Below are 18,951 nucleotides of genomic sequence, written 5' to 3'. Positions count from 1 at the left end.
AAACGCATACAATTAAAGGCTGTTCTTACACAGCATTGTACAGTTTTGATCAGTTCACCCAGCCACATTTTAACTCCTACTGAAGAAACTACTATTCCATGTTGTCGCAGCTTGGCTTGATGCATGTGCAGTGAGGCTTTATTTATTTTAGGGAAACTAAGGTTACTGAACCAAAAAATAATAATCTTGATCTTGATTTGTTTTACTGAAACAAATAAACCTAGTGTACAGGGTAAAACAAATAGATACAATAAAGATATATATACCATATGTATGTTATTGTTCTTGGAAACAATTGAGTTTAATTGCTTTTAATTGCTTTTTTAGTGTTAATATCAAGCAATTCAATATAATAAGATCACATAAACAATGAAATTGGGTTTTACTTTTCTTATTGAGAAAAAACATGTTTTGATTGTAGTTTGTTATCCATTTGTTTTATTGTAGTTTATTTTAATCAGCGTCTCGTCGCGCGCAAATGACGTCAGTGTGAGGTTTTCCATCATGGCGGCGGAAGGCTATGAGGAGATGAGCGGCAACGGGGAGCTCGAGGAGTCCTCAGGTAGTGTTATATGCGGTACAAGATGGACCATACAAGGTCCTGCCGTTTCACATGTGTCGTTCGGCTTCTGTTTCATTCATTTCATTCGTTTTTAAATAAAGGTTTCGAGCGGTCGCATGTTCTTAGTTGGGAGCATGACGAGCTAGGCTAGGCTAACGCGACTTTTAAAACCGCACGGCTTAGCTCAGTGTTGTGTTCACTGACTTCAGCTCATTTGCGAGTTTATCAGCATGGTTTTAGGCTGATTTTCACCCCCCTTTTTTGTTACAAATGAGCTGATAAGGTCAGCGGCTATTCAAAGGTGAACAGCTGACCGCTGTAGTGGACAAAACCCCGTCCAATCCCTGGTTTTGCGCTGATCTTTTAATGAATGAAACATGCCTCTGCAGTGGCACACGGGAGAAGGAAAGTTAGTTTTGTTGTTTTGTTTTCTTGATTTTTTTTTGGTTACATGTGCACGAGCTAATGATACGACGGGGTTGACTGCTCGATGACATCTATAAAGATGGGAGTACTGCAAACAACTGTTTGCTTGATAAACCTCTTAGTTTCTTATAATAACTTATTATTGAGCATGTTGCAGGCAACAGCGGGACTGGGGAATTCATGAATCACATCAATCTTTGGAATTTTCTTTTTACTAAGTGCTTGCAGCTTGGTTAAAAAAAGAAGAAAAGGGTACAAGTATCCTCCCTATCATACAACTCCAGAGTATTTTCAGTTCTGCTGTAGATGTTCTTGTGTGAGGTTCCCATGCCGACACAAGTCAAGAACATAAAAGGATTTAAGACGGCTATAAGAAGCTTTAAGAGGTTATATCATGCAATGAGACTAACACCATCAGCAAACTGTAGCAATTGAGACAACTGTCAGTAATTTATTGTTCAGTGATAAAATCTGCATCATGTGGAAATCACTTTTTGCTCCGCAGGTTGTGGGTATGTCAGATTGTGCTCTTGTGTGTTCAGTCATCCTTGGCCAGTAGTGTATGACTTACATATTGAAAGGACTTATTAGGAAGTATGCAGCCATCATGGGCCAGGACTCCTGCTGGTTGAAAATGATGTTCTTAGTAGCGTCTAAAGTTGTGTTGTTGATGGAGTTTAGCTGACTAATTCGCCCTTTTATCTGCTCCCTCTTTAGCCATGGAGGCTTTTGAGGTTCCCCCTCCTCCGCCTCCGACCGAGATGGCAGACATGCTGGAGGAGAATGGCAGTCCGGCCGCCGTTGCTCCAGAGGCTCCAGAGGCCCCTGTTGAACCCGGCCCTGCTTCTTTCTCCATGCCCCTGGCTGCAGAAGACGATGAGGGAGAACTGCCCGTGGACTTTGAGCGCCTGTGGAAGGCCGCCCACGACGACCCTCAAGACTTCACCACCTGGACCGACCTGCTGCAGTACTGTGAGCAGGAGGTGTGCTTTTCTTGTTTTCATTCGAGAAACGGAGGATAACCCACAGGGGTTTAAAAAAAAAATTTAATTAGGAAACCATCATATTTTTCCCTCAGTAATGATTCACCACCTCACACTTGTAGCATCCCAATGAGGCCACAAAACATATTTGTTGTTGAAGCTCGCTGTAGCCTCACGAGACATTCGTTCTAAAATGTTCTCTCATCTTTTCAGAGTCACATAACCGCGTCACGCAGATCGCTAGTGGCCTTCCTCGCTCGCTACCCGCTCTGCTACGGCTACTGGAAGAAATTTGCTGATCTGGAGCGGCGCGCTGGGTACAACGACAAAGCAGAAGAGGTAAACACAGGAAAGAGAGACAGTTAACAATTCTTTGCCTCTTTTTTATTATGAGCTAATGGTAATGTCTGTATTGTGTCGTGCCAGGTGTGCATTCAGGGTCTCCAGGCGATTCCTCTGAGTGTGGATCTTTGGATCCACTACATCAATCTACTGCTGGGAACGCTGGACATGAACCTGTCGGATTCTCCTGTGCGCATACGCCGGTGGGTTAATCACTCTCACGCACATGAAGAGAGAATAATAACATAGCAAATGAGCTGCTGCTTGCGGAAGCTTTTTTTATGATTTAATTTATATTTCCATCCTCAACCCCCTTCAGTGTGTTTGAGGATGCGGTTGTAGCATCAGGTCTGGACTTCCATTCAGACCGTCTTTGGGATCTTTACATTGAGTGGGAGAAGGAGCAGGGGAACCTGAGACACGCCACAGCCATCATGGACAGAATCCTCAAAGTCCCCACGCAGCTCTACAACACCCACTATGACAAGTAAGACCACCATTGTTAAATTGTGCTAAATCTCATGAAGTAAACTCACACACAAAGACTTACTTCAGTATTAGTTTTTTTTAATGAAAATCCTTTATTTTCTGGTGTTTCTTTTTAGGGAAATGTTAAAGGTGGAGTTGGGGTTTCTAGAGAACTCATGTTGTCAAAATCAGTAATGTCTTCTCATGAATCGCTACATGTCTGTACTGTGTGTGGGTAAGGGTTAAAAACGAATCCAGTATTAATGGACAGCCCAGGCTCTGTAAACGGGCTGGTACACAATAGTGACGTAAACAATGGGGCCAACCGTAGCAATATGCCCGTTTACAGAGCTTAGGTTGTGCATTAAAACTGGATTTTTTTTTCAGTGCACACACAGTGCATACAGGTAACGGCTCCTGAGGAGATATTCACTGATTTTGACAAAAAATGACTTTGACAACAAGCTTTTCTAGAATCCACCCTTAAATCAACACACTCCAATATTCACCCTTCACCACTCTCTTTTCTTCTTCTACTCACCTTATTTTTGCGTCCTACTCTTGTCTTTCCCCCTCCTCCCCCACTGTCAGGTTTAAGGAGCACCTGAGCGCCCACGAGCCCAAAGAGATGCTCTCCCCGGAGGAGTATGAGGAGCTGAGGGCCTGTTGCCGTCAGAGTCAGAAGGCAGAGAGGGCTGAACAGGCCCAAGAGGAAGAGGAGGAGAGGCCGCCAGGGGAGGAAGAGCCCGCCACGCCAGAGGGCACAGACTCAGTAAGTAGAATAGTAGTGCCTCACACTTTCCCTGCCATCCAAATCGCATACTCTTTCTTTTTGCTGTTCTACATACTACATCTGACCATAAAAATAATCTAGTTAGCGTGCAGAAGGCATAGAATTGGGACATACTTTTACTTGTGTATTTCATCATAATATTGCGCCTTGATCTTGGCTCTTGCTTTTATGTCCAACACATCCCCAGTTGTTTTCTTACGGAGGCTCTGTCGATTTGTGCACGTCACTTGCGGTGTGCACTGGATTGTGGGTCAGAATCGCCCAAATAGCATGCTGTTTTAAATCATGGCCGGATGTAGTAGACATCCGGGTATTTTTAAGCATACTAAATATGACCACAAACATTGGGACATCCTTAATCTTTTTTTCTACCATACTAAATAGCAGAAAGTATTGGTATTGGAACTCGGGGTCAGTCTGGAAGTTTTTAAAATGTGTACATGTCGAACTTGAGCTTTTGAGTTAAACTGTCAATTGAATGACTTTATCTGTATTTCAGGAGGAATTGATGCAGAAGATCAGAGAACAGGTGCTGGTACGCAGGGACAAAGTGTACCTGGATAACGAGGGAGAAGTCCGCAAGAGATGGAACTTTGAAGATGCTGTGAGTGTTTTGGGTTTTCGTTCTCTTTCTGCTGTTTATTATTGCTGTCTGTCTGTCTCATTCATTCATTCGTTCATTCACTGTCTTTCAATTTCTCCAAAAAATCAAAACCAAGGCATTGTTCCTAGTTTTACAGAAAAAGTATTGTAAATATTGTAAAAATTCAGTTGTTTTGTACTTTGTCTTAGAACCCTGTGCTCTGTTTCTCTCTGGCCTGTAGATCAAACGTCCCTACTTCCACGTCAAGGCTCTGGACCGTCTCCAGCTGCGGGCCTGGCACTCCTACCTGGACTGGGAGATCGCTCAGCTCAACAAGGACACCAAAGACCCCAGCCCAGGTGACCCAATATACCAAGATCCTGTCAGCTGTCATCTGTTGTTATCGCACACTATACAAATTTGCATTAATATATTTTTTGAATTGAAATTTAATTGAAAAACCACAAATGAAAATAAATGGTCTTACACTTGCTTTACCCGTTAGAAAATCTTGAAAGCGTCCACAGCTTTGACAGCGTCTGTCTCCTACTAGATTCAGAAGAGGCAGCCACTGAGGGTGCAGAGGTCACGGCCCAGCCTCAGGAAGGTTCAGGAGATGCTGCGGTCGCCACTGACGACAACAGGGTTCGCATCCTCTTTGAGCGCTGCCTGATCGCCTGTGCGCTTTACGAGGAGTTATGGACCAGGGTGAGGAGAAAAGTGCATGTATCATTGTGAGCCTCAAGACTAGAGGAAAAAGTGAGGTATATATGTGATGTGTGTGTATGATCTGTGTTTTCTTGTCTGTGTTGTTCAGTACGCTCAGTATCTGGAGGCGCATAGTGTAGAGGAGGCACGGGCGGTCTACAGGCGAGCCTGTGAGGTCCACCTGACATACAAACCTAACATCCACATGCAGTGGGCCACCTTCGAGGAGAGGCACGGTACGACACAACAACCACACACACCAACACCTAATACAGACACAGCTTTATTCATTTTCTTTACACTCTGATGCAATCTATGGATAAGAAGTAAACAGATTCACTGAATAACAGTCAACTGAGAAATAGAGAAGCTGTAAAAGACAGTGAACTAGTGTAACCCTACCGTAGGTTGGTCCACATCAGGTTCATATTTGTTCGGCCACTCTTTAATTAAATCCAGAACAGTGTAGAGAACAACATGTTGAATATGATCCAGCTCTACTACACAGGGTGGCATCACTACACGCTTTTGCTGCAACAGTTTATTGCTCATTTCTGCATTAAGTTTTTGTAGTTAGTTTGTAAAAACTATTTTAGTTGATTTAAAAGCTGTATTTGACATTATGTTTTCACATCATGTTTTGCTTTTCCTTGTTGACCTGGACTAGAACTGATGGATCATCAATCCAAAAAGCTTCATTTAGTCTAAACCTGATAAATGAAATGAATGTTATTGCAATACCATTTCCTGATTGTAACGCATCAAATGTTTTTTAATTTTCTTCTGTTTTCATTGTAGTCTAACAAACATTAAAACATTTGCAATGGATATAAAAAGACATTCGTCCATATCACTTCTGGTGACCAAAAGCTCCACAGGGAACTTTTAACAGTCAACACTTGCACTATAATACAGTTGAATACAACAGTCAGCCACCTCTGCTCATGTATTACTCATTCCTTTGTTCTCTCAATCAGGTGACTTGAGCGAGGCTCGGCGAGTGCTGGAGGCCCTGGAGAAAAGCCTTCCTGGTTTTGCGGTGGTCCGTCTCCGCAGGGCAGGTTTAGAGAGACGAGCGGGCCAGCTGGACCAATCAGAGGCCTTGCTGCGGGACGCGGTAGCTGAATCCAAAGAGAAGCCCTCGTTGCACGCTTTCTACTCCATCAAGCTGGCTCGTCTGCTGCTCAAGCTGGGCCGAGACCCAAGCAGAGCCCGCGGAGTGTTACAGGAGGCGCTGGAGATCAGTCCGGTGAGAACATCAACTGACAGCCACTGATATTAATTTAGATCTTACGTAGCAGGGTTCCCCCGGTCATGAAATTCCTGGAAAAAAGTTATGAAAGTTTTACAGGCCTGGTTTGGAAATAACTGAATTTTTGGAACTCACAATTAAACATGTTCACGAGAATCCCCAAACAGTCTTAACATTATGTGAAATAGTTCATTGAATTACTTTTGTTTTAAAATCTAGTGTGATGGTTTAAACTATAGTATCATTTGAAACACATTGGATGCAGCTAGTTGGCAGTTTTTCTTAAAGAGTGAGTAAAATAAGCAAATGAGCAGATTGCAGTTTGCTTATTTGCAATGCCTGGGAAGTGCACGTTTAATAATTTATGGCTTTGGAACTTCAAATAACACGTCTCTCATTATTGATCCAGTTGATTGTGAAACAGGCCTAAATAACGTTATGGAAAGTGGGTCAAATGTCATGTATTTTTGAAAATGAATTGGTAAAAATGGTTGGGAACCCGCCCGGTAGTAGTATTAGTTCTTAAGACACATTTAGTAATTAGCTCTGTCCTCCTCCCTTCAGGATAATGATAAGCTGCACATGAACCTGTTGGAGCTGGAGGTATCGGGTGACCCATGGGCCTCGGCTGGGGCGGTGCAGGAGTGTGTGACGCGAGCCCTGGCAGCACCACTCGCCCCACACACCAAGATCCTCTTCTCCCAGAGAGGCCTGCAGTTCGCCGAGGACTACAGCAACTCTATCCAGAGGTCAGAGATTCAATAGATGTCTGCTGATCACTCATGTTAAACACACCTTTTATTGAATACGTTTACTCTGATTTAAGGTCCATAATATTCCGGTCAAGACAATATTCCAAATAAGGTGTTTACATGCGCAGCAGCTACAGGGATACTACCGTTTACATGTCGATCAGCTTATTCGTGACAAACCAGGGACGTGGTAGAAGCGTCATGATGCCTGGAATCAGCACATTTTTTCCGGTCACATCCATGGAAAATGAACTCACTTCACTTCGCTCGGTTGTCTAGCATTGTTTCATACACCACAAATGACTTTTTTAAACAGCTGTAAACCAGGGCATACGTCACAAACTGTGGCAAATGCTGAAAAATGCAGCAAAAACACTGATTGTAATATTTGTTTTGATTAAGGTGTATACATGTCACAATATTGTGATTAAGATCGGAATACTCCAGGTGTCTAAACCCAAGTATTTTACAGTCTTGTATTCTCTGTATCTCTCCAGTGTGCTGTCCGTGTACGAAGAGCACCAGAAGCTGCTGAGGGAGCTCGGTGGAACCAAGAGGGGAGCAGAGAACGGGTGAGGAAACAAACCCCCACCAAGTTAATAAATCAAGTTCATAAGCAACACTTATTTTTTTCAACTGACATTGTGAAACATAACATACCAAATGGTTTGAGTGTCCAGAATGGTATTTTGTTTGAGCCCCTTGGTTCATGTTGGTCCTGGTCTCCATCGACAAGTCAAGTAAGACATTTGTTAACAATGTTTCAATCAAATAATTTTCTTTAATCAAGAATTAATAATTATTGATAGGATTTATATCGCGCTTTTATAGGCACTCAAGGACACTTTACACATAAATACAAAAAACTAAATACAAAATTTTACTCAACTGTAATTTTAATGTCGGCTATTTTTTAAATGTGACATAATTGCAGCTCCTGGCAGAAGTGTCAAATACTTTTTGTCTGTTGATGCATCCTTTATTTAAAGAAGTGAAATTAAATGTGCCAGCACTGTAAAGTCATTTTATAAAGATGAGAATCCTATGAAGACTTATACAAGATTTGAAGTCTACATTTAAGATTGTATTTTTTTCTGGTGTGTAAATGAGATCTGTGGTTTTTAATTTTCACTGAGATAATTTGTAATTTGATTTGTAGGGATGAGGACTCGGAGAAGCTTAGCAAAAGTGAAGACGGCTCTGCTGACGCTGCACAAGTCTCAACCAACATGCCACACGTCCCAATCACTACGCCCCCGCCTCCTGTAGGGGGCGCCGACATGAGCTCGCAGGCTGACTATGGGTCATACAGCAGCTGGTACCAGGTAGGAAATATAGAAGGGATGAAAAACTTGAAACTCTGTAAAATAATCGGTATGGCTTAACATTACATTTAGTGGGCTTAATTGTGTTGCAGACCATAGTCAGTTTAAAGTATACTCGTGCATCGTAAAAATTAAGAATATCATGGAAAACGTCATTTTTCTGTAATATAATTTTAAAAAGTACACATTAATTACACAAAATTAAATGTTTCAAAACATTTTTTTATAGATGATTAAGGCTTACAGCAAAAATCCAGCATCTAAAATGTTAGAATATTACATAAGACAAATCAAAAAAAGGATTTATAATACAGAAATGTCGCTATTAAAGCAAGCTGGGAAGTTCCACAGGCTGATCACCTCCATGCCAAGCCGCATTGATGCAGCTTTTTAACGAGCCCCGACCAAATAATGAGTGCATAAATGAACAACATGCTTTTCAGAAGGTCGACATTTGAAACTAATGCCTCGTTTCCACCGAGTAGAGCGGGTCGGAGTGGCTCGGTCTGGTTATTTTGGCTTTTCATTTGCCAAAAGTTGGGTAGGGTACGGATATAAGCCAGCGTAACCGCTCTAAGCCGCTCCTATTTTTGGTACTCCTCCGTTGGCGTACCAGCCGCCTGAAAGTGTGCCGAAAAGGTGGAGCTACACACTGCTGTAGTTAATTGGTCGAAAGAATAATTTCTGCCAAGTGTAGTCACCTCAGCAAGAGTGAAGAGAGTCTTGTGTTTTGGGGAAAAATGTGAGCGCAGCACTGTTTATTGTGTGGTGTTTTTCACTGTGTCCCATGGCTACGATGTCACGTAGCTGCCACAGCCAGCGCTGTTCGCTCACTGTCTCTGTCGGCTTGTACCGAGCCGTCTCTGTGCATGTACCGGCGTAATACGCTCACAACACGGGGGGAATAAATAGCGGCCGGTTTGGCCAAGCAAAAACGAGAGACCACTGGCTTGACCACAGTTGTTCCACAGCCCGATAGTTTGACCCATATTCTGGCAGCGGCTATCGCAGTCCAACCTAAACCCCACCCTACCAGTAAGGGTAGGGTCGATTCTTAAAAGCGAGCTGTCCCGCTCTGAGCCGCTCCGACCCGACCCGCTCTACTCGGTGGAAACGAGGCATAAGATAAATAGAAAAGGCTTGGATTATTTCACTTTATTTGTAATTAGGGTAGAATGTATCAAAGTTTAAATTTTTGGTTTTCCATGATATTGTATATATTATGGATGAAATGGTTCAACTGAAAATAAAGACGCTCTATAGTAGTACAGTCCTAGATGTCCGATGTACTTTATTTATTTATTCTTTAACCTGACAGTTATGATTATTTTCCAGCAACCACAGTACGGCAGCTACGGCTACCAGAACACCTGGAACTACAACCAGGGCTACTATCCTCCCAGCTAAACGTGCGTCAGTGACTGTGACATCAACAAAAAAGCCACAGGAAGCGGTTTGACAATGGATGACTCATCTAAGCTGAGGCGACAAAACGGAACCATCCAGTCCTGCCGGGCCACCTGCTGAAAAATGACACCTCCCAGCATCCTCTGCCCTCCGTCCTGCCCTCCGAGCTTCCTCCCCTCACCCTGGGGTTTTGCTCTTTTTAAATTGTGTCATTTCAGTGTGGATTCTGAGGGACGGGTTGGGAAGATGTGCTAAAGGCAAATGCCGACGCCCATTCTCTGTACAACGCTGTCCTCTCCCATTTTAATCAGAAATATTTTTGTATTCGTTTGCAAGCCGACCCCTTCTTTGCTCCAATTTTAGTCATCCAGTTGATCAATTTTTACAGGTGATGTACGAATGACATTTTGTACCATTCCAGAGTAGGATATTTGTTTTTGTTTTCTAATGTGTAAATATAAAATGTGTTTTATAGTCTGTCACAACAGAACTTTTTTTGTGTCTTGTCGCGTTTGCTTGCACTTGAGTGGTGAGAAATCAACTGTTGCATGCATTAATTGTGACACAAACCTCTTGGCATGTTTGGACTAAAACAAAAAAAGATATGTCCTGTAATCTTCACATCAACTTCAATTATCAAACTAATGGGCAAAACAAACAAAGGAAGGAACTGGCTCTACTTGTTCTTCTCTAGGGCCTACAAGCCTAAACTAAAATACAATTGAGTTCCCACAATGGACAAGCTCTCAAAAGTTCTTATAACCAGATCATTGGCAAGACCCGACCCACCAATACACAGGGATTTTTCAGGAGATAAATGGTTGTGTAAGTGCACTGCTCACTGTGCGTATCTGTGAATATAATGGTCCAGCAGAAAGAGCACGAGATCAAGTATAAAGCAAATGAGTATAGTCCGATACTTTCTGTTTTGTGTATTTTATTTGTCCATCAGTTTGATAATCGGACAAGCTTGTTGAACAAACCGAAAGGCCTTTTTCATAGATGTAACTGATTGCTATTTTATATTAATTGTTCCACTAACTTATTAGGCCAAATACAAGGACCCTTAAACTGAAGTAGTGATCATTCATTTCACTACTTAAATATGCGTTTAAACAAGTTAAAATGTCTTCTGTGAAAAAGGCCAATTAACTTCACTTCTTGTCTGTCACCGAGTTCCAGCTCACTGCTTGTTTTAAAATTCCAGCGGACAATCCTGAACACGTGTATCGTAGCTGCTCGCTAGTCTTTGGTCTATTCACATTTGACACAATACAATAAAATGCCTGAAACCAGCAATGTAACATTACTTTTAGGAAAAGTCAATTATGGGAATTCAGTTGAATGATAAATTCATCTTTATTTATCCCTCTTTTGAAATAAATTCACTGAATTTTAACCAGTCCTAATATGAGGGCGTTGGCCAGTGTTTAAACAGTATGTTGCAGCTCTGTGGCATAAAGGACTAAGACTTATTAGGCCTTGGCAAAATAAACAGGATCAATTCAGCATTCATTTAGGTCTTTTCATGGGATTTGACAAATAAAATGTCTGTATATAATCAAATGTAACTGAGGATGGGTCCATTAATGATTTGTAGAAAATGGAGCCCAACAACATATTTCCGAGTCATCTTTATTTTAAGTAGATTCTTGTGATTATGCAGACATAACTGGCAATATATTTAAACTTATAAAAAAGTACAATGTCACAAAATCAGGAAAATCGTGGGGATTAAATTTAAGGCCCTTTCAGAACCAATCAAGTAAGTCATGTGTGTTACGTTGCTATGTAAAGATCCATTCAAATGGAATCTCTTATAAATGTGTCATTGAAACCATAAAGCAGTATCCATCAGAAGCCAGCTATCGTCACTTTGTTAAAGTCACTGTACCATCTCACTACACACAAGCCAATCAATCAGCCCAGAAGGACATGGCATCATTGAGTGATTTAGCCAAAACTTTTGTTACTTTTCCAGAACTTCTTAAAAACTAGCTATATACAATCTGAACACAACGGCGAGCTGCATCTCTCTGCTTAAATTCAGTTAGCTGGCTTATTGAGTGATACTGAAAAAGGTGGTGGCTCCGTTCCTGGATCAAACTGTGTCTGGGGTCTCTTGTGTTGATGTGGTGCAGGCGGTGAGGTAGGCTCACAGAGCAGATCCTTCTGATCTCACTTTTTGGCAACAACCAGCACAGCTGAAGGCACCAATCCTGAAAAGACATAATGGAAATACGTGATAGTCTGTAAGTGACAGTTTTTAGATCAGTACAGAAGGTAAAAAAACACACTGGGAATAAGTTAAAGTATTTGGATCAATATTCAAATGTTGTTCTCAACCACAGTCCTCACCGAGTTCTTTGAGGGGCTTCTCCATGTCCAGTTCAGTGTAGACGTGACGAGGGTAGGGGGAGAGCAGCGTGAAGTCCTCACCCTCGGGTATGTTGCTGTTCACCTGCACATAGACGCGCACCGCCGCCAGTGGCTCCTGGGACTTGAAGACTGTATTGATGGTCGTGCCGTCCAGCAGGCGTACCTTTACAGTAAAGAAGCAAAAGAAATATATAATGTATATATGTGAGATGAGTCTCAAATATCTGGACATAAAATTGTTCTAGTGAGGTCTAATTATTGAGCTGTGTTGAAGCATGTAAGCAGCGTGTGTAACCAAAGCTTGCACCTGTATCCTGGCCTCTTCATACTCCTTCTTAGTGGGTGGAGGGCCGTGACTAGTAGGTGACGGGGGGCTGGGCTGGGCAGGTTGGGACGATGCAGCAGTGCTCAATGGTGCACATGCTCCAAACTGACCAGAAAGAAAACAAGATTATCTAAGTTATTGGCTACGTCAGAAGTGCTAATAGACACAAATATGAAGTCAACAGGAGAGAAGAAAAAAGTGAAGTTGGACAAGTAATTAGACCTGGGTTACCTTCTGTGCTCTCTCCTCTCTGTCTCGTGCAATCTTGTCTTTAACCCTTTGCCTGACAGGAGAAAAGAGAAAAACGACACAGTGAGAGCCGTGAAGAATAGTGCAGTAGTTCAAGGATTTGAAAACATTTACAGTGTTAAATTGAGGTTCATGAGTGCTGTAATGCAGGATCCACAGTATGATGGTGAATTCAACTTAACATGTGTTCAGTTTTCATGATAGGGATATACTTATTTGTCACTCGAATAATTTCTGTTCTTAGATTATGAATTTCTTATTTTGAACCGAGGCCCTTCCCCTCAATTCTATTATTTCCACCCACTATTTATCTCGTGGCATTCATCCAAGTATCTGCATTACATTATTTATGATATGCCATCATAATTGATTTACATTGTTGAACTGTCATGTGCTAGTATGTTTCCAGACCACTATTCTTAAAACGATTAATAAAAGTAATTAAGAGATGAATAGAATAGAATAAATTGCATGTGAGCCTGATTAACAGGCTGGTTATTTGCCTTTTGTTTTGTAAAACCTTCCATTTGTCCTCTTCAGATTACATTTCATAAGGAAATTAAGTCAAGGTTTTTACAAAGTAATGAAAATATGGAGACAAGACATAATTTAATGGTTAGGTTAAATATCAAGGCTATGCAAGTCCCAGTGAAAAATAGCCAAACCTCTTTATATGTATAGATGTGTTGTAATTAAATGAATACCGTACCTCGCCATTTTGTCCTCATTCTTCTCTTTCATGCGCTGGTCAGCGAGTTTCTTCATATCGTCATCTTGCAGCTTTTGGCGGATCTGCTGCAGCTCTTGGCCGTGTTTCCTCCGATCCTTCTCCCGCTCCAACGCTTCTGCCCGCTCTCTCTCTCTCCTCTCTGCCTGCTTTATACGCATCAGCTCCTCTAGCCTGAAAAACACAAACAGACTTCAGCTCACATACACAAAAAAAGCATTGCCTTTTTAACTTAAACACAGAGGAATGAATGAACAGAAAATAAGCATTTCAATATGGTGTAGTAATGAGAGAAGGAGTGAGTTGACTAATAACACTGGAGAGGATTGTGTCTATGGTGTGTGCGTGCACTGACCTTTTAACTTGCTCCAGTTTCTCCTCCTCCGTCAATATTTTACCTTCATCGCTACCATCTCCAATTGCTACCCCTGAAGGAGCAACAAACGCACAGGGATAATGTGAAAGAAGCAGGGGAACAAGATGGTAAAGATGTTATGGTACTGATATGTCTTTGCGTCAAACAAATCAAAACGTTATCAAAGTTAGAGTCACGTGCTGACGTCACAGGCTCAGCTGTAGCTAACCTACACATCGAACAGCACCAACGTTAAGCACTCGCCTTGGACACAGAAAACCTCAACCACTAAACACTAACAGGGAGACCAATCCAATTAATTGAATCTCAATGGTGGAGGAAATTATGATGGTAAGAGAAAGTTATTTATATTTTTAAACACTTGTACTAAAGCTAATTTAGAACATATACATATATATATATACATCTTGTTTATAGATGGAAAATACATTTCTTGGAACATATAATAACAGGATAAAATCCTATGTCAGTTTATATGAAATCTTTTTTCCTGATTTATTTTTAAATATCAATTGAGAAACTCTTTATGGTTGTGAGTGTCTGTTTTGTGTCTGATCATATAAATAAAATACCAAATAAATGAAGAAACCTTGTAACATTGATTAAAAAAAATAGCATAATGCCCACAATGTCTGAAGTCATGAAAGCTACAACAGAATACACTTTCTGACAAAGCCATTGACAGTATGTAGACTGCAACATTGTATGCATTGTCATATTGCACATTCCTAGGAATTTCATAGAAGGGGGCCCTTCCTGTTTCCAAAAACCACAACCCCCCCATCCCATCCTGACCTTCAGCGGTATCTGCTAGTGTCGGCTGATCTGTGGTGGGCTGGCTGTCTGCTACGCCTCCCAGGACGATCCCCACAGGCGGTACATAGGGCTCGTCTATGTCTGGGTCATTCTCATGTTCCATTAACCTGATGAAAAACATTAAGAATCAGTCATCATCATCATCCTCATCATCATCGAAATGGGAGGACAGTGTCAATCCGGGCGGTTCAACACTAGAATGTTCATCTCTGTGTGAGTCAGAACCCACCAGTCCATGGCTTGCTCTATCCCCTGGTTCCCTGTGTTGGCCACCGCCTTCTCCCTGAAAAAACGTGAGAAAAAAGCACAGGCACGTTTCAACTCTAAGGTTTAAACAGCTTTATACTTTCACTTCTTTGAAAGCAGCCAGGATTCACTTTTGATTTGGGTGCAACTCACGCTCTGTTTTTGTCAAAGCCCATCTCCAGCAGGCTCTCTAGTGTTGTAAGCTCTGCCATTTTGACCTGAAACAGATTGGAACACATAACCAGACGATTGGTCAACATCACGTCACACTACTGTTTTTGCTGCTAATAAAGGGTAAGCACGTTTTGTAGTCTAACTTTGGTCAAATTCGAATCAAAATCTAAAGTCCATTCAACAGCTAATTTATTTATATCAGCCCTGTGTGAAGGGGCTACATTACCAATGTAGTCAGAATACAACACTGTGTGAACAAATATGAGACTTTCCTTTAGTAGCAGCCTGGCAAAATACTTCTGTACTCCTGCCGGCTGGTTAAGGCTCTTTGATAAAGCAATGTGCAGAGTGCTAAAATTAGCATTAATGTAGCTAACGTTTAAATTAGCTTCGAAACTAGCCGGGCAGCCTCGCTGGTGAACACGATTAAAAACAGCCAGTAGCCCTTACACAATCTCCGTCACTTTAGCTCTGAATATTTGTCTCTGTGTTACACATAAAGGCACACACACGCGTTCATTTTTAGGTCCTTATAAATGCGATATAGGGTAATATATACATGAAGAAAACGTTACTTAGCTACTCACACATCAGTCAACACGGCTTCAACAGTACGGAAAGCCTCATTGGACAAACTGAGCAGTACCAGAATCGTACCAGAATCGCGATTTTGTCTTATCTTCTCCTAATTCTTCTTATCTCATGTTTTGTGGTTTAGAAGCCGCTTGCATCTGTATTGTTGAATAATTTATTGAAATAATTTCAGAAATCATTACTAAACAGCCATTTCATCAACTCAACGTTTTCACAGACTCATTTCATTTCTACAAATAGGCTAAGTGATTAATTAGTCTCCTATAACATCATAAAACTACAGGGTCTACGGGGTTCACTGCAGTATCTTTATACGCTCAAAAGTGTATACTACTGTACCCTATATTTATAGGCTATTAAACATTGGGATAGCCTATTATTAAAAACAAATCTAAAGCTAGTTTCTTGAATTTTCTTTGCTGAAAAGCTATTTAGGCCTACTAGTAGGCTACCTATTAACAATAATTTCATTGGTCAGTGGTGGAATATTTTTTTATTACTGATATACTGGTGCAAGACTGTTTGAGAAGCCATTACATTTGAGCAATTTCTCTTTCTTGTAGCTTTTTGGGAGCAAATCCTTAATGACTTTATGTCCTGTGGCAAACTTAACCTAGTCGGAGTAGTTGTGTGGCTCAACCACAAGATGGAAAAACTTAATTATTGTATGAAAATGAAGCATTTGAACAGTACATATAGGTATTTTTTTTATTAATAATAAATACATCTGCCCCACATGGGGTTTATTTCTATATAGTTTTTGGAACATGTGACATCAGAGGCAGAAAATTAACTGGATGAAGTATGAGGAGGCTGTTTTGAAGTGCGTTGCTGACGGATGGAGTCTCTCATTGGCTGCTCTCCATCTTGTATGAGTGTATCCACTCCTCATTTGTCTGTTGGTTTTCAAACAGAATGCAACTTGCTGACTTTTATGGGCAGGTTTGGTCTGTTACATATTTACAGTTTGTGTAATGATTAATTTTCTCTCCCCCCCACACAGTCTTAAGCAGCCTTCATTCACGAGTCCACCATTACTCAGGGTCAGACTTCTGTCTCTGCCAGCTCACTTCTTTCTGACCTCCCTCCTCTTGTAGAGGATTGGCCACTAAATGTGTTTCTCTCCTGTTTACCATCTATTTGTTTGGCTTGCTTTTCTTTATGCTTTCCTTTGGTCTTAATTGTTTCCCTTGTTTTCCACTTTTCTTGCTTTTCTTTCAGAATGATTTATTGAAATGAGCCTCATTTGCTGTATTTACTTGGTGAGTATGGACTCTTTTTATTAATTTCAACGTGGCTGATGAATTCAAACTGTTTAATTTAACCACGTGTCGGTCACATATGATTTATATTGTATGGGACATATAGACAGGACAGGTAGTTTGCATTTATCAAGAATATTTTATGTTGGAAGTGCATTCATTTTCTTTGTTCAATAAAAAGGTCAGTCATTGAATAGAGCAATTAAGCATCTTATTTCAAGTGAACTTAACAGCTGTAAAGAGAGCCTCAAAATGGATATTAAGTAAATTCATGAAATGAGTGAAAACTGAATTAGGTTCCTGATGGAATTAGAGGTTGCCAGGGGGAAAACACACTTTCATCTTGAAATGTATTTGTTGGATGATTGGTGTTAACCAAGAAATACTTCTACTAAATGAATACTTATTATATCTGTCCCTAAACAATTATCAATATCAGAAATACTTTATTATTTCTGTTTTATTTTTATAAAACCTGTTCAAAATATAAAATGTAATCTCTGCATATTTTGTCTCTGAAGTTTACCTGACTCCTTTCAACAGATTATGAGTGGAGATGTCTATTATTGGGTCAACTCTGCATCACGAATGTCTTGTTTAAAATACCATCCGTCTTCTCAAACTTGATTTCCTGTCAAAGCACTGACTAGATGAGATTCTCAGAGAAATAGCTTGGCAGGCTGTCAAAGGAGACAATAGGGGTGAAGGTCTCTTTTATCATACCCTTATATTGTTTTATGGCTGTGTTTTCTACAGAAAGACAGTGTTAAGGGTCAAAGCTCAGGCTGGATGAGTTAAGACAACAGTGTTTCCTACTTGTATCATAAGACAAATCAATGCCTGTATGTAAAAGATTAATTTGAATGGACTAAAGTCTGAAATTTACTTGGATGGCGCTCCTTAGTCTTATAGCACTTTGATTGAATGACCCTGATTTTATTGGTGTCATAGTGATAGCATGTTTCTTGGAAGCAGTAAAACCCCAGATCAGGAGACAAAAGATTATGGTGGATGATATTTAACTCTCTTTTTATTGGGCGTAGGTGTCATTATCACATGAGTGCTTATAGATCAATAAAATGCAGTAAAATGGGTTAGGGTAGTCAGTGAGGCCCGACCAAAAGAGGGCAGCATTATGTCACATGTGTGAAACTTTTGTCACACTGGTGCCATGTGGATTTATGAAATTCTTACTTTTGAACCATTGCAGCAGATGTAGCAGTTTGAAGGTATTGTGACAATAATTCCGAAATTCTCAGCCCTGGAGCATAATAATGTGCATTTGATTGTCAAATGAGAATAATCACATAAGGAATTTTTTTTTTTTTTTTTTACAATCACACCTTATAAATATTTCCTTACACTTCATCGATGCATCTCCTTATAGAGAGAGCATAAATGGTCAGCAGAAAATTTAACTAATCTTGTGGTGAAATTAAATCCCAACGCCACAACGTTCTCATGGTCTGCACATGCTGTCAGCTGTGCTGTTTCTGCGGGTCTCACCAGCTGTAACAGCATCTCCATATGGAAAAAATCTGTGGCTTCCAGTGGAGCTGCTGTTATCTGTGGAGGGACACCTCTTTTCGTCGAGAAGTTGCTGGGACTATCTGTATTACAGTTCACACATCTGACTTTTAAAAGGCATATGTTATGTACAGTAACAAGTTCTGTTTTTTTTCATTGTGTGCAGTTTCTATGCTTATGCCTGTGCTGGTTGCTTTTTGCAATACAATAAAACTGATCCCTTTAATCCAGTAATACTGTTTCTGCTTATTTATTACTGTTTTTCATTATACATACATACACCCACATCGCTATATACTGTATATCCATATTTATATACATTTTGTGTGTGCATGTGTGTGTGAGAAAAAGAGTGAAGTGGGTTTTATTTTCATATAACCTACTACAGAAACGATCTGAAATAAACACAACTATAAATAAAACTACATAAAATATAAATAGTTAGCAACACTTCTGGTAACTGTAGAGATTTACAGGAAGTCCAAAGCAAAGTAAAAATAAAAATGAAAATGAAAATGAAAATGAATGTAGCCAAGTATCACTGTGCCCACAGTTGTGTGTGCAGTTCAGTGTAGGCATTGGAAATTAAAACCATAACCACAGTTGAACATGAAAGCAACATTTTTAGGAAGTGGCACACTGACTTGAATGAATCAATGAATACTTTTATTTGAT

General features: G+C 40.5%; 2 protein-coding genes across 2 annotated transcripts; one reads left to right on the top strand and one right to left on the bottom strand.

The window, feature by feature from the left end:
- The first annotated feature begins 498 nt into the window (after positions 1-498).
- On the top strand, positions 499-10,880 carry LOC307256473 (pre-mRNA-processing factor 39). Its single transcript, XM_080035435.1, has 15 exons — positions 499-562; positions 1,706-1,971; positions 2,185-2,310; positions 2,398-2,516; positions 2,633-2,800; positions 3,373-3,553; positions 4,074-4,178; positions 4,399-4,516; positions 4,711-4,865; positions 4,975-5,101; positions 5,843-6,114; positions 6,682-6,866; positions 7,367-7,441; positions 8,029-8,194; positions 9,530-10,880. The coding sequence occupies exons 1-15, from the start codon at positions 505-507 to the stop codon at positions 9,599-9,601; spliced, it is 2,193 nt and encodes a 730-aa protein (XP_079891561.1). The 5' UTR covers positions 499-504; the 3' UTR covers positions 9,602-10,880.
- Positions 10,881-11,238: 358 nt separating this feature from the next.
- Positions 11,239-15,519, bottom strand: ubxn1 (UBX domain protein 1). The gene is made up of 10 exons (XM_080035436.1): positions 15,481-15,519; positions 14,873-14,937; positions 14,703-14,756; positions 14,453-14,580; positions 13,637-13,709; positions 13,264-13,455; positions 12,537-12,588; positions 12,288-12,410; positions 11,960-12,143; positions 11,239-11,820 (listed from the first exon to the last, which is right to left on the bottom strand). The coding sequence occupies exons 2-10, from the start codon at positions 14,929-14,931 to the stop codon at positions 11,780-11,782; spliced, it is 906 nt and encodes a 301-aa protein (XP_079891562.1). The 5' UTR covers positions 14,932-14,937; positions 15,481-15,519; the 3' UTR covers positions 11,239-11,779.
- Positions 15,520-18,951: the final 3,432 nt, after the last annotated feature.

The sequence above is a fragment of the Ammodytes marinus genome (assembly GCF_949987685.1).
Source record: "Ammodytes marinus genome assembly, chromosome: 10".
Classification (NCBI taxonomy): domain Eukaryota; kingdom Metazoa; phylum Chordata; class Actinopteri; order Uranoscopiformes; family Ammodytidae; genus Ammodytes; species Ammodytes marinus.
The sequence above is the reverse complement of the archived record's forward strand: the minus strand, read 5'-3'. Positions and strand labels throughout refer to the sequence as shown.

What these genes read in the sequence shown, in the direction of transcription:
- ubxn1 (XM_080035436.1), bottom strand. Translation starts at nt 14,931, where the DNA reads ATGGCAGAGCTTACAACACTAGAGAGCCTGCTGGAGATGGGCTTTGAC. An exon ending in AAACTGGAGCAAGTTAAAAG is followed by an intron (nt 13,456 to 13,636) that starts GTCAGTGCACGC and finishes TGTGTTTTTCAG; the next exon opens with GCTAGAGGAGCTGATGCGTA. An exon ending in AATGAGGACAAAATGGCGAG is followed by an intron (nt 12,589 to 13,263) that starts GTACGGTATTCA and finishes TTCTCCTGTCAG; the next exon opens with GCAAAGGGTTAAAGACAAGA.
- LOC307256473 (XM_080035435.1), top strand. Translation starts at nt 505, where the DNA reads ATGGCGGCGGAAGGCTATGAGGAGATGAGCGGCAACGGGGAGCTCGAG. An exon ending in GGAGCTCGAGGAGTCCTCAG is followed by an intron (nt 563 to 1,705) that starts GTAGTGTTATAT and finishes CTCCCTCTTTAG; the next exon opens with CCATGGAGGCTTTTGAGGTT. An exon ending in ACAACGACAAAGCAGAAGAG is followed by an intron (nt 2,311 to 2,397) that starts GTAAACACAGGA and finishes GTGTCGTGCCAG; the next exon opens with GTGTGCATTCAGGGTCTCCA.